The 26,183-nt window shown below is 46.5% G+C and overlaps 1 protein-coding gene and 1 long non-coding RNA gene across 3 annotated transcripts in view; one reads left to right on the forward strand and one right to left on the reverse strand.

Moving 5' to 3' along the window:
- CACNG4 (calcium voltage-gated channel auxiliary subunit gamma 4) overlaps window positions 1-12,909 on the reverse strand; it is a 93,849-nt gene extending 80,940 nt beyond the window's left edge. The window contains exon 1 of the mRNA XM_080994938.1: window positions 11,719-12,909. Coding sequence (XP_080851064.1) covers window positions 11,719-11,944 — 226 coding nt within the window. The 5' untranslated portion in view covers window positions 11,945-12,909. The remainder of the gene's footprint in view (window positions 1-11,718) is intronic.
- The window catches only part of LOC308471165, a 201,262-nt gene that overhangs the window by 124,840 nt on the left and 50,239 nt on the right, over window positions 1-26,183 (forward strand). The window lies entirely within an intron of this gene.

Genomic DNA, 26,183 nt, shown 5'->3' on the forward strand with positions numbered 1-26,183 from the left:
CTTGCTGATTCTGGTCTGGACTTCTAGGCTGGAAACCTATACAGACGTACCTGGATAAAAATCCCTTTGAACACAAAGCAGGGCACCACATTGCCTACCCTTGTTCAGGAGCATCCCTTGCCACAACGACACATGGGAATTATATTTTGGGCAGCAGGATCACTGGTGAAAGATGGGCTTTCTCACACACCACCCCACTGCTGAGGTACAGCCTCTGTTTAGCCTTATGGAAGCCAAGGGACACAGCACATTTCAAATCTGCACTTACATACGAGGGAGATATTTGGGTCTTTTTGGGGGGGGGGGAGAGCAGAAATCAAGGCCCCCACATTGGTCTGAATTAAACTGGATCTTGCCCAAAGTGGACCAAGGTGAACCGACCAGCTATCCAAAGCATCAAAGCAATTCCCCCCTCCCCTCTAATATAAAGTTCAACTAGGTGACCTTGGGCCAATCGTTGTCTCTCAGCCTAACCTACTTTGCAGGGCAGTTGTATGAATACCATGGTGGGAGGGATGAACTCCACCTTGGGCACCTTGGCAGGAAAGGTGGGATATAAATGTAAGAAATAAATACTTGTTAATGGTCAAGTCACATCCCTAATCTAGCCAAAACAGAATTTCATTGGGAGCTGCTCTTTTCTTTGAAATTTTATTGTGGGCAGCTATGACTTTATAACTGCTGCCGAGTAAATACTTGAGAAGCTCCCTGGAATTTATTTGGCTGAGCAGATCTACAAGCATGGCTTGACGGGATCACCTTTACTGCTAATTCCATTTCATTAGCTTGTCACAAACATTTGTTCAAGCAATTACTTTTAGTTAACTAGAACATCTGTGGAAACCGAATGTTGTGCCAAGGCCTATTTGACTGTCTCAAGGCATAATTCCTCATAAGTGCATAAGAACCACATCAAGCCAAACACACCCTTGTGCCAATATAGTACTTTGAACTGTGACTACTAACTACTTTGCACTTGTGTTGACAATTGTCCAGCACAGATGCAAATTTGGCAGCATTTTTACAGACATTCTACATACACCAGAATTCTGCTTACGTAAACTAATTTGCACCACTTCTCGGCAACATAAACAAGCGGCAAGGCATTAATTTTGCAAGTGTCAGACATATTTTGCAACTGTTATCAGCAAACAATTTACATAAGCTTTCCTGTTGTCCATTTATGCTTCACATCGTCTGGTCAGAGATGTTCTGATCAAGGCACGGTAAGGAAGCCAAACAAGTGACAGTTCAAATGGCTAATTGCGACCCAGCAATTATTAAAAGCAAATGATTTTCATGAGAAAGCAACTATAGAGAAACAGGCAAGTCCCTCCCATCCATGCACAGAAAAACAAGCACTTGAAAAGCTTTTGTGGATATCCAAAGTAGGAGAATTTAAGAGTCCAAATGGCAGAGGGCACAAGCCACTTCAGGTAACATTCCACATTCTCATGGAAGTTAGATGAAAGATGAAGACCTTGTATATGCTGCTTAATGTATTCCATGAGTGGGCTCCCAGGTAGCAAAAAAGTAAAAGGTTTTTGCCTTTCCTCTGGTCAATTTCATATTGAACATTGTTTTTTTCTGCCAGCGTAGTATGCAAAGGTCTATGCAGTGATTGATCAAAAATAATATAGAAAATTGTTAATGGCCGATTCCTAGTTTTAAATGTGCTTCATAAGCATCCCATTAAGCATTCCAAACCTGCAGTTTGCACCCTGATTCTAAAGGGATGTACTGAATGATATATTATGGCTGCAATCCTATACATACTTACCTGGGAGTAAGCCACTTGATCTCACTGAGGCTTATTTGCATAGGATGTCACTGTAAAGGCACTACAGTGGTGCCCCGCAAGACGAATGCCTCGCAAGACGGAAAACTCGCTAGACGAAAGAGTTTTCCGTTTTGGAGGTGCTTCGCAAAACGAATCTCCTATGGGCTTGCTTTGCAAGACGAAAATGTCTTGCGAGTTCCTGCGGGTTTTTTTCCCTCCCCCCCCTTTTTCTAAGCCGCTTATCCGCTTATCCGATAAGCCGCTAAAAGCCGCTAAAAGCCACTAATAGCGCTAATAGCGCTAATCCGCTAATCCGTCAATGGGCTTGCTTCGCAAGACGAAAAAACCGCTAGACGAAGAGACTCACAGAACGGATTCTTTTCGTCTTGCGAGGCACCACTGTATTTGCTAGCACAACCAATACAGTTTAATATGTGGCGTAATTAAGGGTGTTCTGTCTCATCGAAGTTGCATGTCAGCTCTGGGATGCCTCATGGAAAGTGAGTAATGGAATAAATAAATGATGTCAGCATGGATTCATGAGTGCAAGTGTGGTGTAATGGTCAGAAGGGTCAGACTGGCAGAGGCAAACCTAAGGGTTGGTGAAACCAGCCTCTGTCGGGGGGCCCAGGCCCAGGGATATGTGCAAAAATCTCCTATCAGCAGTGTTAGAAACTCAGGTATATAAGCTAAGCACCAAATGGCTCCTTAAACCAGGGTTAGTCGCCAAAATGGAATGTCTAGTTGCCAATTGGGGAACAGGCGGTTCAAAAGTCGTATTTTTTGACGCGGAATTTTGGTTCCTGAAATTTGTTGTGACTGTGCAGATAAAATATAACTAACAGAATTCTGCAAGATGTGTTGCTGGTGTGTGAAAGCAGGCCAGATCCAAGGATCCCTAGGCGTTCACCTCCAGATGGTTGAGATGCCACATGTCAACCTGGTACCTGGGCATCTTCACTTGGTCACAAGTGGCCAAGGGTGCAAGGGACCCTAGTTAGGCCTTTGTAGACTGGGGATACCCAAGTTCAAATCACTACTCAACCATGAAATTCATTGTGTGACCTTCAGCCAGCCATCCTATCTCAGCTTAAAGTACCATACAGGGTAGCTGTGAGGATGTTATTCAAAACACAGGGGTCAAAACATAGGTACTGCTTTGAGCTCCTTAGAGGAAAGGCGGGATATATAAGAAACAAATAAACAACAGGTTTGCATGTTGTTTAGGAACCCATTTCCTGATGGTGACAGTCTCGACAGCAGTGCTGCAGTGGGGAACTTGATGTTGCTGGAATACAAGTCCCATCATCATAATTTTATTCATTTCAAGACTGCAAACTCATGTAAAAAACATATATCTGCAGTGTACAAAATCCCAACACAAACAAACAAACAAACAAACAAACAATTAAATGAAAGCAAAAATACAAGAAAGAAAACAAAGTATAGAAAGGGTCACCTGACAAGAAGATTATAAAAGCAGTAAATCATTTTCATAAGAAAGCCTGCCGAAATAGCCAATAGTCTGAAGTTGGCACCTAAAACTCATTGCAGCTTGATTTCACTAGGCAGGGAGTTTCATAACTCTGGTGCCACACAAACTAAAAGCACAATTTCTTCTTGAGGAAAGTGGCGCTGGCAGGCACAGGCAGACCTATCTCAGTCGCAAAGATCAGGCAGAGGTATAAGAAATGAAGCGACATTTTAAGTACAAAGGCCCCAGACTGTTTAGGACTTTACAGAGCAGTCCAAATATCCTTAGTGTCAAGCTGAGGGTTGGTGGTGGTGGACTGAGCAAGGGAGACCTCTTGCCCATATCTGCCATCTAAGCTGGCCTCAGCTTCACTCAGCTCACCAAAGGAGTGGAAGCGCTGGCTGGTGGTAGGGTACCCAGCAGAGGCCAGGGGGAGTCCCTTAAATGGGGCATCCTAAAGGTGGAGAGGGGCTGGACTTTAAAGATACCTTGGTAGCCTACTGTCACCCAGTGGACGGATGAGGTTTGAGAAGGAAATTCAGAACTCCAAGCTTTTTCTCAGCACTTTTTTAGACCTTGCCTATGAGGTAGATTGTTTGGTCAAGAGATGTCAGGATCCCTAAATCTGCTTGATCTAAACTCCAAGATGGAACGCCTTGAAAACATCTCTGAAGAGGATGGTAGCCAGTGCCCAGTAGCTACCAGGCCACAGAAGGCCAAATCCAACATCATCTAGAGCAGGCACCCCCAAACTCGGCCCTCCAGCTGTTTTGGGACTACATCTCCCATCATCCCTAGCTAACAGGACCAGTGGTCAGGGATGATGGGAATTGCAGTCCCAAAACAGCTGGAGGGCCGATTTTCGGGATGCCTGATCCAGAGGACCAAAAGTTCATCACCCCTTGTTAAGGTTACATGAATGTATACTGTCAACACCTACTTATTTTAGGGTTATTTTAGCTCTGGCTTAAAAATAATTTTTTCCCGGGCTAGGAGCACAGTTTATACATGAGCTGCTTTTCAACTGTAGATGCTTCTTAGGTGGTTTGACATAAAATGTAAAGGGGGGGGGGAGTAGGAACAAAATCTCAATAGGAAAATTTAATTTCCCCTCTCCTGTCCACTCTTGATAGGCCTAGCTAATATTAGGGAGGAATTACAACTGCGGGTTTGTTTTGTGAAGATTTTGCAGCGTGACTAGGTGCGAGAATTTAAGAACACAAGAAGAGCCTGCTGGATCAGGCCAATGCTGGATCAGGTCTAATCCTGCATCCTGCTGTCACAGTGGCCAAGCAGATGCATGTGGGAAAACCCACTATCAGGACCTTTGCGCAAGAGCACTCCCTGCTCCTGTTTTTCCCAGCAATTGGTATTCAGAAGCATTAGGCAGTACACAACCATCATGGCTAAAATGTGGTTCTTAAATGTAAACATCACATTCTTAAATACACTTCTGTTAGAGGAGCCATGCTGATTTAGCTGTGTCAAGTTTGCTAGAAAACCTGGGAAGCAGACTGAAGCCCAGAACAATGTGCCCCAAGGACTGCACAGGCCCCAAACACCCGTATTTAGTCCCAAACTAGCTGGTAATTAATGCTGTAAGTTAGCATTAAGTCTACTCAGTCAGGGTTCAGATTGGCTGGGGAGGAGACAATGAAGAAAGCATGTTAGATCTCAATATGTTTGGAGATACCATGGACAGCAGCTACTTCTACCTTCTCCTAAAACAGTGTTTCCCAAACTTGAGTTTCCAGCTGTTTTTGGACTACAACACCCATCAACCATAGCTAGCAGGACCAGTGGTCAGGGATGATGCGAGTTGTAGTTCAAAAACAGCTGGAGACCCAAATTTGGGAAACACTTGTCCGGAAATATCCTTCAAGAGGACACTGCGCCTTTGAGACAGCAGAATGCATCTTTGGCTGAGGAGAAAGGATGGACCTGTATTTCACTACATTCATAGTAATACTAATTTGAATGAAACATCTGAACGCATGTTTTCTTTGGTTTGCTGGTCAGATTTTTGGTAGCCTGTTGGACTGACGGAAGTATCTCATCTGGCAGGTTGGATCCTTGGCCCTTAGAGCAAATTTCTTACTGCTCAAGTTTACTCATAAAGTAGATATGTTTAGTGGAATAGACGGCAGTGGCAAGTGCATTTTTCTTAGTTATTAAGAGAAACACCACTGCCAAATTATAAGTAAAAATCATTTATCAGCAGCCCTCTAAGTTTCTTATTTCCATCTTTGGGAACTCAGTACTAGACAGGCTAGGGAACAGGCTACTAATATCCAGGTGTAGCTATAGCTGAGGCTTTGTAGCACTAACTAGAGCAAATCAACCCCAACAGAAAGGAAATCTGATTATTTAAATTTTAACATCTAAGGAAAACCAACCAGGTTGGGCATTTGAAAACAGAGACCATTCTATAATGCTGTTATATCATCTTTTTTACTAAAACATTTGGGAATCCTTTGGTTAATTTTTTTTTTATGCAACAGTTTTCGAACCAATATTTTATAAATGAGGATAAGAAGCACTTAAACAGAAAATGTCAGTTGGCCTGAAATGAACTTGCATTTCCTGCTGTTATCCAGGTCAATATCAGTTTATCATGTAGTCTGAGAAATGTTCAGCCGTTAAGCAGTATTTTTATCTTTTAGATGGATCTGCAGGTGAAAATAAGTGCATGGCAGAATCCTAAGTATACATACTTAGAAGCGAAGTCCCATCGAAATCAATGAGTCTTGGTTCTGAGAAACATGGCTAGGACCAGGCTGCAAAACTAACAACCCCATACACAGAAATATAACGGATTTGCAGTAAGTCATTACCAAATCCATAAATCAGGTTGCAATCCTTTACTGACATACCCATGAGTATGCCCCAGTTAACTCAATGGGACTTACTTCTGAGAAGGCACACACAGAATTGCAGCATTAAAAATAATAATCTAGTGTTTGCCAAATCTGAATTGCAAATAAGACATTTCTGAAATTGAATGAAGTCTAACTTGTTTAGATGTTTGTGGAGACTGAATTTCTACTGTTGATGTCATATTTACCCATTACTGGGGGAAAATATTGTGACCAAAAAACAAAACACCACACACCATATGACCTTAAAAGAGTCAGGCGCCATTTGGTGATTAGATTACTGTATATATATGAGTTTCTAACACAGAGCCTGTCTGTTTCACTAGAACCTGTACCCTGACTCTGTACAATCTGTTGGCTGCTATTGAGTGACTGCAGCTGAAGCTTAGAACTGGTTTCGTGCCCTGGCTGTTTCCAACCTGGCAAGACCCAGGACAAAGCTGACTCCCATTGGATAACTTCTCATTTTACCATAAAGGCAAGAATTCACAGAAACGACGCCACATTTCCATTTCACTCAACAGTCAAGGTTCCTTGAGATTCGATCATATCCAGTCAAAATCTCTCTTCCTCCCTCTCCAGACTGGAATTTCAAGTTATCTTCCAGCTGTGTGATTTCACTGAAATTTGGGACTGGCGGGCAGGGGGGGTTGTTAAGAAATGGCACCTGCCAACTGTGAAAACAATGAGCCAAACTCAAATTCCCTTGAATCTGGATATCGCAGATAACGACTGGCCCTAGCACCAGCATTCCACATCGCCAGGTGCTCTCCACTTCCATTGCCTGCCCTCTCCCAGAACTTATCCCAGCAAAGCTGATGTGGCCTCAGAAAGGGCAAGTGTGGAGAGTTTCTGTAGAAGCAGAGGGTCTCTTCAAGACTTGGGTGCTCCTTAGGAGCATCAGTTGCAACTAGGAGCTGGGAAATAGAGTCTGGTAGTTGTTTTTTCCTTTGACATCTGATGGGAGGGTGTTCCATAGGGCGGGTGCCACTAGCGAGAAGGCCCTCTGCCTGGTTCCCTGTAACTTCGCTTCTCACAGTGAGGGAACTGCCAGAAGGCCCTTGACGCTGGACCTCAGTGTCCGGGCAGAACAATGGGGGTAGAGACGCTCCTTCAGGTATACTGGACACAAGAAACTCCCAGACTCCGGAGTCACAACTGATGCAGTGCAAGTGTGCTCAGGCAGTGGCAGAGCATATGCCCGCACTGCCCAAGGTGGGCGCGCTCTGAGGGGGGCGGGGGGCAGAGGGTGCCCTCCCAGGTGCAGGTTAGACGCTTGAGTGCATGGAGCGGCCTGCGCGCCCTGCAGCCAGGGGCGGCGCAAGCTGCCAAAGGCAGACATTTGGCACGCCACCCGCCTGTGAATCTGAAGTCTCTCCCAGCTGTCAAAATGAAGGGGGAATGCCATTGGCAAAGCAGCGCCACTCCCCCCTTCCCCCGACGGCTCAGGGTAGACTTGGGAGTTGCGGGCGGGTGTCGCGCCAAATGTCACCCCCCCTCAGCGAAGACACCCGGGGCAGTCCACCCCCACCGCACCCCCTTCCTCCGCTCCTGTGCTCAGGTCTTATAAATTATCTCTCCACTGCTTAATCGCCCCACACCACCCTCCCTCATTGTTGACGGGGTATGACTGGGGAGAGGAGGGTACTAGCAGGGAGAGTTGGGGGGAATTTCCTTTGGGGTAGGTCTCCCTGAATTTTCACAAAAAGTGCAAGGGAAAACCGGGCTACTTAAGAAGGTAAGCATGCAGAAATACACCCATCTCTACTTTAAATCAAAACTTGTATATATATAGAATGCAGCATTCTTGAATAAATCACAAGCTTTCGGTTTTATGCAGCCTGAATAATCATTTATCCTGTAGACTAAGGCTACTACCCTACTGCATGCTTCCTAGGTATAAAGTTCAGCTGAAGCAAATGTCGCTTCTGAATAAATAAGCTCAGGAATCAATGATGCCTCTAAATCACTGCAGAAAAACACACAGCATGAATAGCGCTTTAGAAGCCCAACTTAGCCTCCTCCCGAAATGAACAAAGGTCTCTGAACTATTCCTAGCTTTGTTTGTGCTACTGTGTTACCCGTCTGTCATTTAGAATAAGCTGGGGGACCTGGCTTGCAAAGTTTGTGTGCGCTAAGTTGCAACGACTGAATTAGGTGCACCGAAGCTGATATGGCAAGTGCGTTCGCGTGGAAAGGAAAGCTGCCCCCCCCAGCGCACTCCACTCCATGAGCTAAAGTCAAGTGAAAAGTCAACAGCTTTCCCTTCTAAGCTTCTCTCTTATCTGTCATCCCTCTCTTAACAGGGGAGAAATATTAAGGGCTGCTGGGGTGTGGCGTCTCCTCAAGAAGGAACCCTTTCACGCAGTATGGATGGATATGTGTCGTATTTCCAGAGAGTCAGGTGCTTGGCTTGTGCATCTGGCTAGCAGATGCTGCTTCTGTGAGGCTTGCACGGGTTGTCAATGCTGTATTTCCTCAACATGCCATGTGTTTCCTTGTAAGAAGCATCTCCTGACCATCCGGGGGTTATCTCTGTGCAAGCAAACCTGGAGAGCCTCATTGCAAGGTTTTTGAGATTCCAGGCTTCTCCTGGATTTGAGTGTTTGAGATTCCAGGCTTCTCCACTCTGTGTTATAAGTCAATGGTGGTGGCATCTAGGAGTAGTAGGCACTGCTGGGTGGCTGCTGAAGGCTCCAGGTTCTCAAGAGAACCCAACTTGTGTTGGCCGCTGGACCAGCTGTCCCTGGGAAATATGGGACCCAAAGGGTGGTGGTGATGGTGGTGGGGAAGAGTCTCTGTGCCAACTGCAGCAGCAACGCACACCCTCCTCCCCATTTCCTTCTCCTCCTGCTCAGATTCAGGAGGCAGGTTTCTGCTGTTCACGTGCTCATCATAGGAGCCAACTCCTAGGGGTCGAGGTCGCATCAGTCCCTCTGATATACAGTGGTAGCTCGGGTTAAGAACTTAATTCGTTCTGGAGGTCCATTCTTAACCTGAAACTGTTCTTAACCTGAGGTACCACTTTAGCTAATGGGGCCTCCTGCTGCCGCTTCATGATTTCTGTTCTCATCCTGAGGTAAAGTTCTTAACCTGAGGTACTATTTCTGGGTTAGCGGAGTTTGTAACCTGAAGCGTCTGTAACCCAAAGTACCAATGTAATATTTGATAAATGTTGTGCATGCGCTACGTTACGTGATTGATTATGCAGGGTGGGGCTTACCTGGGCCGTCCATTATTTTATTCAAGTTGGGACCCCAGTGTCCATAAAAGAGGGAAGGATGGAAGGAAGAGCTACGGTTAGCTTCTTCCTCTGGGAAGTACAATGGTATGGATTGGATTTGCCTCAGTGCGCAGAGGGAGCTAAGAGAGCACTGGTGTTGAACATATGATCAAGAGGGATATGGGCTTTTTCTGCTGCTTGCCCACTTCTGGGCAGCCTAGCAGGGAGCCTGGGAGCCCATAGGGCTGTCCAGAAAGCACACAAAAGCCAAAGAAAAATGTGGCTGCTCTGTCAGTGCCTCTTCCTTGCTCACCCTGCCCTCTATCTCCATGTTGAAACACAGACAACTGGACCTCCTGGCCACAGCCCCCCACCACACCACGCTTTGCCTAGAGGCAGATTGTGTGGGTATAAAAGGGAGAGGAGCGGTTCGTGCCCCACCCTCTTGCCAGCTGACCTGCACTTTCCTGCTCTCTCAGGTTGGTGAGGGCTGATCCAGCGAACCCAACTCTCCCAACTGTGGCACCCAGGGAGTAAAGGCAGGGGAGTATGCGATGGTGTAGCCATGGCTTCCACTCACTCGTTCATTGGCTGTGGGCAGCCATCTTGCTCACTCACTGGCACCCTCCCTCTGGGCAAGAGGAAGTAGGGACTGGGTCCACCAGCACCAAGCTGCACCCCCCCTCCCCATGTTGCCGGGGGGGGGGGAGAGGGAATAGGGTGAAAAAGCAGAACCAAACCAGCCGCAGCTTCTGCTCCCCTCACACACTATGGGTGGTGCCACAGGGCCCATTCCTCCCCTCTGTGCCACCCGAAGAGAGAGAGAGAGAGGGTGAGGATGAGAGCCAGCTGCAAAGGACATCTTGCTTCCTCGACCTCTCACTTTGCCTTCACCGTGTACCTGGGAGAGGCAGAAGTTAGCCCAATCCTCGCTGCTGCCCTGCCCAGAAGGGGTGCTCCTCAGGCAAGTGAGAGGAGCAGTTGTGGCGGCAGCCTCCTCTTCTTCACTCACCCCCCCCCCTTTCTGGGCAGCACAGTCTGGCGGACTGACTCAGAGGCTGGCCCATCCCAACCAACATGCCACTCAGAGGGAGAAGCTGAAGGTGGCAGCTCTGTGAGTGATCGTCTCCATCTGCCCATTGGCTTATTATCTGATCTCTCTTTCTGGGCTTTATAATGGTGGGTGTTGTTGCACCGTGTGTGTGTGTGAGAGTGTGTGTGTGGCAGTGGGGTGGGTGGGTTTGAAACAGCAAGTTCCACTTTCTCTCTCTCTCTCTGGGCAGTGCCATGGGCCCAATCCTCTCCTGTCCATCATGCAACCCAGAGAGAGAGAATGGGCACCTCTCTGCCACCTGCACTTGGCAGGAAGGTGGGGGAATTCGTACTGATTGGAAGGTAGCAGGGAAGACAGGGGACCCCCGAAAGGCATATTGATAAAGAGACCCCCATAACCTGGAACTAGCCCGGCATTAAGTTAAAACGATTGTTTTGTATTTATTTACTCTCATCTTTAAAACATCGACCTGTTAAAGAAAGCAGGCATCTTAAGAAAGCCCTGTTGTAAGTCCCAGATATGTACTCTAGAAGGGCGGGAGGAACCGCTCTCCCTCCGTCTAGTTCACAGGCACGCATGTACAAATAAAGTGACAGTTCTGCTTTCACAACCCCAGAAAATAGTGCTACCGGAATACTTTCCTCCTCCCCGCCCCCGCCACACACACACAGGCACTTTCCCCTCGAAAAACCCCGATCTCCTCCTCCTGCCTTTCTTTCCCTCCCCGGGTGAGCTGAAGTGCCCCAGGAAAGGGTAACGACTCGGCAGCGCTGGGTTGGAGAGAAGCAGACACCCAGGGCTAAGCATCACCTCCCTATGTCCGGTTCCCATAGCAATCAGAGAGACACCGGTTGCCAAGGCAACAACGTCCTCCCTCCCAGACAGTATCAGATCAGAGGTACCAACTCGGCTGCGGCCGGCTGCATCTGGAGGGGAGGGTGTGTGGAGGAGAGGAGGGTGTGTACTAGGGCGCGCGGCGTCGGGGGGGGGGGGAGAGATAGAAAGAGGAGAAGGATGTGGCTGGGGAACTGCCGGCACCAAACCCTCGCCTGGCAAACGGCGAACGCTCCCAGGAACCGTCCGCACAGCCTCCTGTTTCGAGTGAAAGCGTTCCATTGTTTCTCGCCCGCCACTCCAAGCCGCGGAAGTTGGACACTTTCCCCGAATCTTTTCTTTGTTTCGCGACGCCTGCTCTTTCCCAGCGACGCGCGCTCGCGCGCTCGCGCACGCACACCAGCAGCCGAGAGCCCTCTCCACCCTCCGTCCACCACGCCCCACACAGCTCAAGCCTTCCCAACCCCGGCTTGCTACCTTCAATACAGCAGATCCTCCAGAGCCCGGAGTGGGTGAGGTCCCCCTTGAGTTTCTTGGGTTGGCTTGGCGACGTCTCGTCCGTGGTGATGTTGGTCCCGTTGCAGATGTTGGCGCTCGAGTACAGCCAGTAGTCGGTGCCGATGGCGATGGTCATGAGGCTGAAGGCGGCGAAGGCACCCACCGTGGTCAGCAGCAACTGGACCCCACGGTCGCACCACACCATGGTGCTTCATACTCCCCCCGACGGGCTCAGGGGGCAGCGGCAAGAGACAGACGCAGCCGAGCACTGCCTTCCCCCCACCGCGCCCGAGCGGCGGCTTCCCCTCCTTCTTCCCCCTCCTCCGGCTCCCCCTCGCCTCCCTCCTTCCATCGACGCAGATCGCAGCTAGGAAGCCAAGACATGGGCGGAGGGGAGGGGGCGAGGAGACAGGCGAAAGGCGCGCCCAGGGGCCCGAAAGGAAAAAGAGGAAAGAAGAAAAAAAGAAAAGAAAGAAAGTGCTCCTCCAAAAGGTCTCCGCCTCCGGGGGCGCGAGGAACAGCGGCTGCTCCGCCAAGCCCCCTCGGGCGGCGCGGGGTCGGGGCGCTCCCTCGCCTGGCCGCGGGCGCTCTCTCCAGCGTGCTGCGCGCACGGCGGCACCCGCCACAAATCGCCTCTTCCCGCCGCCTCAACTCCGCCAAGGAGGAGGTGGGGCGTCTCCGAGGGCTCTCGGGAGGCGTCCCCTCCCCGGCTCAGGCTCCGCCTCCCCCCCCCCGCCCCACAGGCGCTGGGCAAAAAGCCCCCCACGCGCGACTGGAGGGGTGAGAAGCGAGCGCGAGTTTGGCTACGCGCGCGTCAACACCTCTCCAAAGAGCAGCCCTCGAGGCGCTCGCCTCTAAGGGTGAGTCGACGGAAGGAAATCTTTCTAGGCGGAGGAGACATAAAGGGAGAGGGCAAGTAAGAGGAAGGATTTTTTCCCCCCTGCGAAAGGGAGGGAGTTTTTCAGGAAACAGGTGGCAGCCTAGTTTCGGCGAGTTCGAGGAAACTGTTTCAGGACTGCGCCGTTGTGACTCCGAAATTTGGAAAGGGTACTCTCCTTCAGGCGCGGGACTTGACGCGCTCCTAGACCGTGCCTGGGCACTGCTCATTTCCAACTGAAAGACAATTGCGCTAAAAGTTTGAGAGGAAGCAGGTGTGCTTGGCTGTTGGCACTTAGTGGCCAATTTGGTACACTGTTTTCATTTTCAAAACAGTGCACTGTATACATATAACACCCACTGTGTATACACCAATAATAATAATAATAATAATAATAATAATAATAATAATAATAATAATATTTATACCCTGCCTATCTTGCTGGGTTGCCCCTGCCACTCTGAGCAGCTTCCAACACATATAAAGAAATGATAAAACATGACACATTAAAAGGCTTTCCTATGCTGCCCTCAGATGTCTTCTAAAAGTTATATACAGTGGTACCTCGGGTTAAGAACTTAATTCGTTCTGGAGGTCTGTTCTTAACCTGAAACTGTTCTTAACCTGAAGCACCACTTTAGCTAATGGGGTGTCCTGCTGCCGCTGCTGCACAATTTCTGTTCTCATCCTGAAGCAAAGTTCTTAACCCGAGGTAATATTTCTGGGTTAGCAGGGTCTGTAACCTGAAGCATATGTAACCTGAGGTACCACTGTAGTTCTTTATCTCCTTGACATCTGATGGGAGGGCGTTCCACAGGGAGGGCACCATTGCTGAGAAGGCCCTGTGCCTGGTTCCCTGTAACTTCACTTCGAGAAGTGGGGGGCTGCCAGAAGACCCTTGGAGGGAGACCTCAGTGTCTGGGCTGAATGATGGGGGTGGAGATGCTCCAAGGCCATTTAGGGCTGTAAAAGTCAACGCCAACACTTTGAATTGTGCTCAGGAACGTATCAGGAGCCAGCGCAGATCCTTTAGGACTGGTATCATGCACGACTTCTTCCAAAGACTTTTTGCGGGTTGTAGTTTGTTAAGGGTGCTGGGAATTGTACCTCCGGGAGCAGTGAACAACAGTTCCCAGGATTCTTTGCAGGGTGAGTGCTGTGCTTTAGATGCATGGTATGTATACAGCAAGAGGCAAGTTGGGTGTCGGCAAGAGAAATTCTTTTACTAAATGCAACATAAGGAAACAAGGAATACTGCTAGTCTGAAATCAGGACGTTGAGAAGCAACATTCCCCATAGCTTACATAGCGAAAGAAACTACAGGTAGTTGAGTTCTCCTCCAAACTTAGTCCGTTCCAGAAGTCCGTTCCAAAACCAAGCCGTGCTTTCCCATAGAAAGTAATGCAAAATGGATTAATCCGTTCCAGACTTTTAAAAACAACCCATAAAACAGCAATTTAACATGATTTTTACTATATAACAAGACCATTGATCCATAAAATGAAAGCAATAATTAATGTACTGTACTATAAAATAAACAAGACAGTATTGTAGATGATAAAAATTAAAAAAATAAATAAATTCTTACCTGCACCGATGATAGTCATTGTTTGGATGAGGGGCTTTTATCCATTTCTGCAGTCACACAATCAATCAATCAATCAATCAATCAGTAGCTGAACTAGTTTCCACACATTCACAAAAACAAATTAATCAAAAGAGCCTCAAAAACAAAAAACGCAAAATAAATAGCAAAAACAAAAGCACCAAACTTAATCCGTTCTGGAAATCTGTTTGTCTTCCAAAATGTTTGAAAACCAAGGCACAGCTTCTGACTGGTGCAGGCACCCTGGAAACAACAGCTGCATCAGATGTTCAGCTTCCAAAAAATGTTCGAAAACCGTAACACTTACTTCTGGGTTTTCGGTGTTTCAGTACCAAGGCGTTTGAGAACCAAGGTACCACTGTAATGTGCTTCACAACTAAGGGCAGCTGCCATACTCCACATTTGAATGAGATGCCTAATGCTGGATGACCTTGCCTTCAGCATAGCACACCCTTTACGTGCTTGCTTCTGGAAACTTTGCAAAGGTCTTCCTATGCAAACTTTTGTGGACTGGATGCTTTCCAAGTTGAGGTGAGAGTGCCCTGCATGTGAAGAGACGGGATAGCTTCATTTACATTTTGCAAATGCCTGTTTTCTAAGGGACAAGCGGTGCCTTACCAAGACAACTGGAGAAGTGGAGCAATTGCAGAAAATGAGTGGAAATGATAATGACGCTTCCTTGCTCCCCACACATAACTGTACTTGAGGATTATGAAAATCTAGCTGAAAGATGACCTCCAGCTGCTCAGTCCTGGAAGAAAGGGGATGCAAAAGCGGTAGAGTCTAATTTTTTGAAATCTCTTTGGTAAATGAGCAGAGAGGGAGAGGAAGAGGAAGAGAATCCACTGAACTAGTTCGTAAAGTGTGCCATGTGTCAGGAAGCAGTGAAGCTGTAAAAAATTGCAACAAGGGAAGAAGACGGTGTTGTCTGACCTGTGACGTCTGGAATCCAGTAACTGAGTATGAGTTAGCTGTATTTCATTGGTGTCTTTGACCTTCCATTTGATGATGGTGATTAAATTTATTAACTATCAGATCCCAAAGTTGTTCGCAACAATTTAAAACCAAGTATTAAAAGCAGTTAGATTACAGTCACAGGAATAAAAGGTAAAGGGACCCCTGAACATTAGGTCTAGTCGTGGCCAACTCTGGGGTTGCAGCACTCATCTCGCTTTATTGGCTGAGGAAGCCAGAGTACAGCTTCCGGCTCATGTGGCCAGCATGACTAAGCTGCTTCTGGTGAACCAGAGCAGCGCATGGAAACACTGTTTACCTTCCCGCCCGAGTGGTACCTATTTCTCTACTTGCACTTTGATGTACTTTTGAACTGCTAGGTTGGCAAGAGCAGGGACTGAGCAACGGGAGCTCACCCCATCGTGGGGATTCGAACTGCCGACCTTCTGATCAGCAAGTCCTAGGCTCTGTGGTTTAACCCACAGCTCCACCCACGTCCCCAGTCACAGGAATATGGTGGGCCTATTGAGGTTGGATGGCCATCTGTCATAGATGCTTTAGTTTAGGTTTTTTGCATTGCAGGGGGTTGGACTAGATGACCATTGAGTCCCTTCCAACTCTATGATTCTATGAAAACACAACTTGCGTCTCAATAGCCAGAGTAATGAGGTGCCTCTTCAGCAATCACTGAAAGGTGAATATTGCAGGTGCCATTCTCTTCCGTATTTCCATGTGTGTTCTCAAGAGAAACCTTGCAGACTTCAGAGATCATTGAAGGCCAACCACAGGCTCAGTGGTTGGGGTATCTACCATCTGACAGAATCACACAGGCACCTCCACTTGCTACTGAATGCACCCAGACACATGAGTCACCTCAAGCACATTTGAAACTCCCCATTCATGCGCACGCAGACACATTCCACTCATCAGCCACTCTCGTTCGCTTACATACAAGCCCCAGCTTCAACGCACAAATATCCACACAGCTTCTATCAACAGGATTCCAAAGGTGAATTTAATCCAGCTTCCACCCACAGATATCAGCCTTGCAGCATCCAGCAGCATCCAAATGCGAACTCCACGGGCTTCCACCCACCAGTATCTGCCACTTTCCGCCATCAGGCACCAGCTAGCTTCAGACTGCGTAGATCAGCTACCTTCAAGCCACAATCCCACAAAGCAAATGAACGTACCTTCTCATTGTTCCATAGCATCTTGCTGCTATAGATGGTCACCTCACCTTGTCTGATGTGGAAGGAGACCACCCAGAGCTTAATGCCATAGCTGTTGCCCACTGTCTTCTCTTTGGGAAAGAGAAAGCCTTCTGCCTTGGCTTACCCTTTGGGTCCGCTCAACTGCCACTGGCTTTTGTGACATCACAGGCAGCCCACAGCCAATGGCAACAGCTGGGGAGGCATCATCATCAACTGCCTCAGCCCTCACAATGGTGGGTGCAGCTCAGTGGTAATTTGTCCCTTTGCTGGGCTGTTATTACAAAGATTAGGGGCCACTCTTCATCTGTACTCATACCAGAGAAAGGCACACCATAATCCCAGGGAATAGAGAACCATTTTCACCCTGATGGCTGTTCTTGCCTCTGGGCAAAGTTCCAGAGGCCACTTTCAGGGTAGTGGGGGCAGGCAGGGGGAGAAAGGAATTGAGCATCAAATGTGACTCTTGTGTTTGATACAGGGTGCTCCATTTCAGAGGTTCCTACACTAAACCCCCCTGTCTCCTGCCAGTTAAGTGGAAAGCATAGTCATGCTTGAAAGAAACATCACAGCCAGGCCAAAGTTGTGTATTGAGCGGGAAGGGCGCTGTGTATTGCGGAAAGTCCCAAGGGCCAAACGAGAACCTTACACTTGGGAAGGAAGAATTTGTAAACGCACTCTTGCCGCCAGGTGTTTTGTGATATGGGGGTGGAGGTGGGCTAAGGGGGTCAGGAATCATTCACAGAATTGCTGGAACAATATAGCCTGATGTGCTTAATGTCTAGACGGCCGGGCCCCCATACTGACTTTCAGACTGGCCCCCAGACATCTAGACGGCTAGGCCCCCAGAAGGGCCCCAAAGCTGGCCCCCAGATGTCTAGACAGAGCATCCCCAGACAGCCCCGCATATGTCTTGATGGCCGGACTCCCAGATGTCTAGACAGGTGGGCCCCCAGCTGGGGCCCCAGACATCTAGATTGCTGGGCCCCCAGATGTCTAGATGACCAGCTCCCCTGGTGGGCCCCAGACAGGCACCCAGGCATCTAGATGGCTGGACCCCCAGTTGTCTAGACGGCCGGGCCCCCTGATGATCTCTCAGATGTTTAGACAACTGGGCCCCCAGTCATCTTGCTGGCCAGGCCCCTGACAGTCTCCCAGATGTCTAGGCAGCTGGGCCCCAAGACATCTAGTTGGCTGGGCCCAGATAGGCCCCCAGATGTCGAGATAGATGGGCCCCCAGACATCTAGCACTTTAGCCAGCTCATCCCAGCTCTCTAGCCATCTTGCCAGCTCATCTCAGTTCATCCCAGCTCTCTAGTTCTCTAGTTCATCTTAGCTGATCCCAGTTCACCCCAGCTGCACCAGTTTGTAGTCAATCAGACAACACTGGGTTTTGGGGTGTCTCTATGGCCCACAGTTTGTGTGTCAATTACTCAGTTTGGGGGGCTGCGCAGAAAGTGGGGCTTGCGGCATAAAACGGCACAAAATCAGCACACCACTTCTGGAGTCAATCAGGCAACATTGGAACTTCTGGCATTAACTTGTGACTCCTAATTGCTTTGTCAATTATTCAGTCTGGGGTGGTGGTGGCCCAAAATGCAGAGTCGCAGCACAAAGCTACCGCAAAACTTTGGCATCAGTTGGGGGGGGGGATCTGGAATTTTGGAGTCACACATTAATGAAGCTGTATATTTTGGGGGGTGAGGTGGGGGAGTGTCAGGAAAAGGTCTGTCATGCGGCAGAGCCCCGTGGAAGAAATTTTCAAGTGTTGTTCATCTTTCTTTTCTGAGGTCTGAGCGCAGTGAAGTCATACGTCAATCAGGGCTTTACTCTGAGTTACAAATAATATGAATGAAAGGTATTGCAGTTTGGCAAACGCATTTAGATTGAGTGACTATGGCAACGTGCCATATCTGAGTCTGAATCAGAGAGCAGGAGTGTTAGCAGTGGAGCTCCGTTAGAAATTATAATGATACTGTCTCCATAGAGCAGACAGAATCTGTAACAGGTTTTTACAAACACAGATACTCCACGTTTCAGCTTGATAATAGTCTTTCCTCTTGTTGAAGTGGTTGACCTTTGATTAACATTTATCTCGTTCAATGTGCGGCACTTTTGATTCAAAACATGCCTTTGAATTTGACTTCAGCCTTATTTCTCGACACCATCTCATATGCAGTAACTTGCAGATCACCACAGGGAAATATGCAGAAATAACACAAAGGCTGTGGCCACACATAAGGTTAAACAAAGGTTTAGCACTGCTCAGATAAGCCCCCGTGAGTTCGAGCAAAGCATCAGTGCACCCAGGTTCCCACAAACATTGGTAAAACACCATACCAAAAAGAATCTTCGTGCAGTCATTGGGTGCAATTCAAGGAGATGGTTCCATCAGCACAAGCATTCCTGCTTGCCAGAGACAATGATTTCCTTTCTTCTCCCCTCATGTACTGTTCAATCCTCTGGAGCAGATTAAAAAAAAAAAAATTAAAATATTTTTAGGCCACCTACTCTTGAGAGTCCCATGGACTGCAAGAAGATCAGACCTATCCATTCTGAAGGAAATCAGCCCTGAGTGCTCACTGGGAGGACAGATCCTGAAGCTGAGGCTCCAATACTTTGGCCACCTCATGAGAAGAGAAGACTCCCTGGAAAAGACTCTGATGTTGGGAAAGATGGAAGGCACAAGGAGAAGGGGACGACAGAGGATGAGATGGTTGGACAGTGTTCTCGAAACTACCAGCATGAGTTTGACTAAACTGTGGGAGGCAGTGGAAGACAGGAGTGCCTGGCGTGCTCTGGTCCATGGGTTCATGAAGAATCAGACACGACTAAACGACTAAACAACAACAACATATATGAATAAAACTAACTAACAACAACAACAACAAATTTATTATTTATATGCCGCCCATCTGACTGGGTTCCCCCAGCCACTGTGGGCGGCTTCCAACAAATAAAAACTCAATACGACATCAAAAATTGAAAACTTCCCTGAACTGGGCTGCCTTCAGATGTCTTCTAAATGTCAGATAGTTGTTTATTTCCATGGCAACTGATTGGAGGGCCTTCCACAAGGCTGGCACCACTACTGAGAAGGCCCTTTGCTGGGTTTCCTGTAACCTCACTTCTCTTAGTGAGGGAATCGGCAGAAGGCCCTTAGAGCTGGACCTCAGTGTCTGGGCTTATGCAGTAAGAAATAAATATACAATTCCTAACAATTATAAAATAGAATACAAGGCAAAAACTTAAAAATAAAACCAAAAACTTCAATGAAAAACAGCAGTAGTAAGTACACCCCTAACCCCGAAATAAAACACACTTTTCACATGTCCATCTCAAAGGAGCACGACAGCCACGTAAGATATCACTCATTAAGACATTGCCTATTTTGTGATTTTAAATCCCTGCTGGCATTCTCTCACCAAAGAGTACCCACAAACCTTACCTGGCGATGCCGCAAGGATTGAACCTGGGATATTTTGCATGCAGAGCATGTGCTCTACCAATGGGCCCATCTCAAATGTGAAAAATTCTTACCAAACCAGAGTTCTGCACTGATATTCTTAATAATGTCATAGATTAAGACTTGTCGTTTTACAAACAGCTAAAGGTAAAGGGTAAAGGGATCCCTGACCATTAGGTCCACTCATGGCCGACTCTGGGGTTGCGGCCCTCATCTCGCTTTATTGGCTGAGGGTGCTGGTGTACAGCTTCCGGGTCATGTGGCCAGCATGACTAAGCCGCTTCTGGCGAACCAGAGCAGCACACGGAAACGCCGTTTACCTTTCCGCCAGAGCAGTACCTATTTATCTACTTGCACTTTGACGTGCTTTTGAACTGCTAGGTTGGCAGGAGCAGGGACCGAGCAACGGGAGCTCCCCCCGTCGTGGGGCAAGTCCTAGGCTCTGTGGTTTAACCCACAGCGCCACCCGCGTCCCTTTACAAACAGCTAGTTCTTTCCAAACCCAGACCTATCAAGGCATCTCAATATGTTGAAGCAATAAGAAGATTGATAATACTGTACTGATCGATGTATTTTCTTAGGAAGCTTATACTTTTTAAGACCATAGATATCTGAAGACCATTGACTTGAGGAATGCTGCTGGCCATGTTCCTCAAATTTGTTCTGGATTAACCGGTTGCACTGCTTTTATTGCAGGATATACCCACAACCCTCTAATTTAGAGATTTGGATTCATCGTTTTGGCACATACTCTAGGGCTTTGTGTACTCTGTGCTGGGGGGGAAAGAGTCAGAAATCTGTGCCAGAGCAGCTTAAGCTTGCGCCAATGGAAGTGAAATTTTGTGACCTGTATATAAATTATCCACATTAAGCAAATATGCATGTATTTGCTAATTCTGCCAGTAAGAAGGATGGGCACAGAACTTTGCAGGCAATGAGAAGCTCATTCTAATTAACTAGGGTCACATGCAGATGACTTGTCTACTGAGCATTCGTCCTGATTTGTTTGGACAAAGTTTGCAGGGAAGTTACATGATGGCAGCTGTTTATTGAAAAGTCATTCTGATTTGTATGTAGGGAAGTTATACAATTTCTGTATTTATAACAATATGTATACATCAGTATGTCATTAAAAAATATCAAAGTGGCTTGCAATAATATCTATAATAAAAACACATAAAAAATCTGAGACCATCGACTATGGAAAGAAGTTTTCTTAATTGCCTGCCATACTGTATGGCTTACCATGACATGCAAACATGGACATTTTGTCTGGATCATGGGACCACTGGTTAGTTTTTTGGGGGGGGGGGGCTTCCTGGCAGCCTCATCTTCATTGACTGCTGCTGTTCACCTGAGTGTTTTCTGTGTGTGAGAAGAGATGAGATGGCTATGGTATTGAAAGGAGAGCAAAAAAATACTTTCAAATATTCAGAATAACTGTCTCCTACTCTCAGCCATTTGTCACACATTAATTGGTGGAATTATCTCCCAACAAGATATTATATACAGCTTTTCTCTCAGAGCTTAAAGGGGATATGTCCAGAAAATTTCCTGAAATATACTTTTGTGCAAGGCATTGCTAGAATAAAGAACGGACTTCTCTTTCCTCCCCTCCCTCCACCTGAATAGAAACCATTCCTTCCTCAAATAAAGCTTTTGATGTAGATATAGTCTGGCCATCATCAAAGGCTAAGATTGTAATGTCTCACTGCTTTCCCCCACCCCTTCCTAGCGTGCCCTTTCCAAGCTTTTAGCTGTATGTCCCTGCTGTGTGCATGTGTGAATTAAACATCTAAGAATGCCCCGAAGCTGTAAGCACATCAGTGTAATTGATGATTGTCATCTCCTATGGGCTTTGATATCTTTCCTATCTAATTTTATGCCACTTATTAGGAAATAAATCATCCTTAAACACTTTATTATAATTATAGTGAGCATAAAGAGATGAAAAATGTGTCTTATGTCTCACATACTACAGTATTAGACTCGACTACTTTTACTTCTGTAATGACATAAATAAGCTATTCCGAAGCAGTTAGCAAATTAACAATTTCAGCACATTTCCAGTAAGGATATGAATGGAAGAGATGAAAGATTATTCTAGTTATTCGTATGCCGCCTAAAAATTGGTTGGAATTGGCTACTGCTTGTAACGTTCAGCTACCTGACAACCTCAACTTTTGTCGAAAAAGCAAACCATGCCATGGGTTTCAAATAGTATGGGCAATGCCTAATGCAGCCACAGGTGAGTTCATATGTCACAGTTGGTTTGTTTTTTTCTAGGAGGAGGAGCAACTAATCTTTTCTTGCTCCACTGCTGTTTCTGTGCAGTGTATGTGGTTTACAAACACATAAGACTTAGTTGTGCGTAGGGATGGGGGAAGAAATTAGATTCAGTTCACATTTAAAGGCGAACTTACAATAAGCAAACCAAATGGCAGCTATCCTTTGAAATTCACCCTTATCCAAACTTCGTAATGCAGTTCTCCAGCCAAGTAATGTGTACCAAAATGAATACATTAGGGTAAAGGGTGCAAATAAATGTGTATATATTTAGGGAAATTGTAATGTTAAAATACGTATATTAGGGGAAATTGCATATCCAGATGTGTATAGTAGGAGAAATGTTCACAAGAATGCTAACAAGTTTCCATGAGGACCTTTAAAAAAAAAAAAAAAAAAAGTATAGATATAGAAATGCAGAGAAGCGAACTAAATTTGCAAAAAATGAGACGCTGAGAGAAACCAAAATGGACAGATCTGCCCATTCCTAATTCCTACAAAATATATGGAAGAACCAACTGCTTCCTCTCTTCTTCCCCCATGGTTCTCCAAGGATAGGGGAGGCCTTCTTCTTCTTCCTTTTCATACAGGTAGCCCAAGTCAAATGAGGCTGGCAACAACATGTTGAAGGGGGTGGATCCCACCTTCTTGAATCTCCCAGTGTACTTGGTTTGGGATGTAAAGGTAAAGGTAAAGGGACCCCTGACCATTAGGTCCAGTCGCGGACGACTCTGGGGTTGCGGCGCTCATCTTGCTTTATTGGCTGAGGGAGCTGGCGTACAGCTTCCAGGTCATGTGGCCAGCATGACTAAACCGCTTCTGGCGAACCAAAGCAGCGCATGGAAACACCGTTTACCTTCCCGCCAGAGTGGTACCTATTTATCTACTTGCACCTTGATGTGCTTTCAAACTGCTGGGTTGGCAGGAGCAGGGACCGAGCAACGGGAGCTCACCCCGTCGCAGGGATTTGAACCGCTGAACTTCTGATCAGCAAGCCCAAGGCTCTGTGGTTTAGACCACAGCGCCACCCATGTCCCTGGTTTGGGATGGGGCCAACTCAATTCAGTAGTTCCAGTGGATGGACAGGGCAGCAAGCACCATCTCCCATGCACATCTGTGCAGGAGCCACTTTCCTCCATTCTCATGCGCTTTCCCCATACTTCTGGGCCAATTACACTAAAGGCTTTATTTTATAATGATGTCAGATGAACCTTACCAACACGGGGGACAACCAATAGCACTCCTACAGATGACCTCAGTGATCGAGCTGGATATAAGTGTTTAGCAGTCCCTTTGACACCTTGGACCTAAGTTGAATAGGGTCCATATGTGTAAGAATTCTAGCATCAAACCTGTAACTTCACAGCTCATCCCTAAACCCTTTCAAAAAGATGATCTGTTGCACTGACTACCTGCACTGACAGAAGCTGATTTTAGTGACAAGTTTCGTATACAGTGGTACCTCAGGTTACATATGCTTCAGGTTACAGAGTCCGCTAACCCAGAAATAGTGCTTCAGGTTAAGAACTTTGCTTCAGGATGAGAACAGAAATCGTGCTCCGGCAGTGCGGCGGCAGCAGGAAGCCCCATTAGCTAAAGTGGTGCTTCAGGTTAAGAACAGTTTCAGGTTAAGTACGGACCTCCGGAACGAATTAAATACTTAACCTGAGGTACCACTGTATTCATGTGGGAAGACCCAACCATTTCATATTTGAATTTTCAGGCTGGATGCCCTGGCTGGACCTGTTGGCTTGTTCGTTTTTAATTTGTTGGTTTGCCATCTCTCATTGCTTCTATTTGACGGGTTCTTTGAGTGCCTTCCTGAGGGGAGGCGCAAAGGAATAAGTCGCTGAGGCGGAAGTATCTGTCCGAGATCTTCTGCTGCCAAAGCTGCCACAAAGAATTCATTCAGCTTCTCCGCAATCTCCCTTCAGTAATAGTTTCACTCAAGTGTCATCTAGTGGCACAAGAGTCTCCCTAGCTCAGGCTTCCTCAACCTCGGCCCTCCAGATGTTTTGAGACTACAATTCCTATCATCCCTGACCACTGGTCATGCTAGCTAGGGATCATGGGAGTTGTAGGCCAAAAACATCTGGAGGGCTGAGGTTGAGGAAGCCTGCCCTAGCTGGTTTTCTGCTTCTGATATAGTAAAATAAGTTTCTCTTGTCTGTTTTCATGTTTATTTGCTGTTTGCTCCTTGAAGTCTTGTTTGCATTATTACCAACATCTGTTTTGCCAGAATTTGTGCTCTTCCATTTATTCCTCATTTGGTGAGCGGATCAGATTATATTTTATTCTTTTTAAAAAGAAGTCTAATTCTCTGAAGCTTCCTTAACTCTGCTCGTTAACCACACCAGCATCCCTTCAGTACTTTTTGCTACATTTTCTAATCTTAGGTATACATTCTATCTTGACATGGTTTTAAATAACTTCCACCCATCTTGAAGAGCTTTGGCCCTCTTAGCTCTCCTGTTCAACTTGCCTTTTAGCAAATCTGCTCATCTTTAAAAAAGATTCCTCATTTGAAAGTAAACGTGACCCTGTTGTACCTTTTGACAACTTAACCATTCACACGTATATGTTGGAATTGACAGCACTGTTGTCAACTATTCCTGGGAGGTTTAACAAGGCTTAGATCACACACCAGAACCGGGGCACAACTCAGTATTCAGCTGAGAATCACCTCTCCACTAGCTGGCTCCAAGGCAAATTGTTTTTTAGGGTACAGTCATTTCTCATATCTAGAAACTGTTTCCATTTCAGAGGGGTAATTACATGTCTTCGTTGCTAATTTACTTTTCTAATTAACTTGCTTTACTAATTTCCACAGCATTTGTGGAAGTGAACTACAGTATTATCTCTTTCATGTGCCATGTCGTTCCTTGAAAATAATGCTGAGTGCATCCTCTGAAAACAAGGCTGCGGAACCTCAGCCCAGGGACCAAGTTCAATCTTCCAGGCCCCTTTATCTCCCCCTCAGAACTCTCCCCAGGCCAACTGCTGCTCTCTAGGCCACATGCCTCACTGACCCCCTTTTTTATATATAAAAAATATTTTTATTAGTTTTTAAATAAATACAATAACCATTAAACACTCATCCGGCAGTACAGTGGTACCTCAGGATGCGAACAGGATCTGTTCCGGAGCCCTGTTCACATCCTGAACAGAACGTAAGACGCGACAGCGCATCTGCGTGTGCACGGGTCGCGTTTTGCTGCTTCCGCGCATGCGCATGACGGCATTTTGACCGTCTGTGCATGCGCGAGCGGCGAAACCTGGAAGTAACACGCTCCGTTACTTCCAGGTCGCCGTGGAGCACAGCCTGAAAATACTTATCCTGAAGCGTATTTATCCCGAGGTATGACTGTACATCTAAGGAAGGTGTGTGCCAGATGGGTGGGGTATAAATAATAAATTATTATTATTATTATTATTATTATTATTATTATCATTACTTGAAAGTATTAAACAGGCCTTGGATTGTAATAAGAATGTTGTATAGTAAGATGGATTTAAGACAATAAGAAAAGAGATGAAGATAGTAAATTGAAGGAACTGATTGTAATAAGAAAGATGACTGGGAGAACTGTTACAAGGGAATTCGGTTAGGGGGGATTTGAGGAAGTCACACAACAATGGAATTTAAAATGAATATAAGAAAGAGTATGTGTTTTTATTCTTCTTTGTTTCTTGTAGTATTGTAATGTGTTTTGTTTTGTATGTTTTATATGTTATATGCGTTATAGATGTGGAAAATCAATAAATTTTTTGGGGGAAAAACACTGGAATGCAGCCCTCATAAAAGAGAAGGAAATGTGGCTCATGGGCTGAAAACCGTTTCCCGCCTTTTTTAAAAAAAAAAAGGAAACAAAAATGGCCAGAAAAAAATATTGTCTCTATTGCTCTTCAGCATAACACTATGCAAGTATAAAATTTTGTTTTAAAGGGAGGCATTTGCATTCCACACAAATCAGGTGAGAACTAGAGGAGTTTTCTCCAACCTGCTGCCCTGTAGATGTTGTTGGACTCTGTCACTCCCTTCAT

Source organism: Podarcis pityusensis, assembly GCF_964106645.2.
Source record: "Podarcis pityusensis genome assembly, chromosome: 2".
In the NCBI taxonomy this organism is placed as follows: domain Eukaryota; kingdom Metazoa; phylum Chordata; class Lepidosauria; order Squamata; family Lacertidae; genus Podarcis; species Podarcis pityusensis.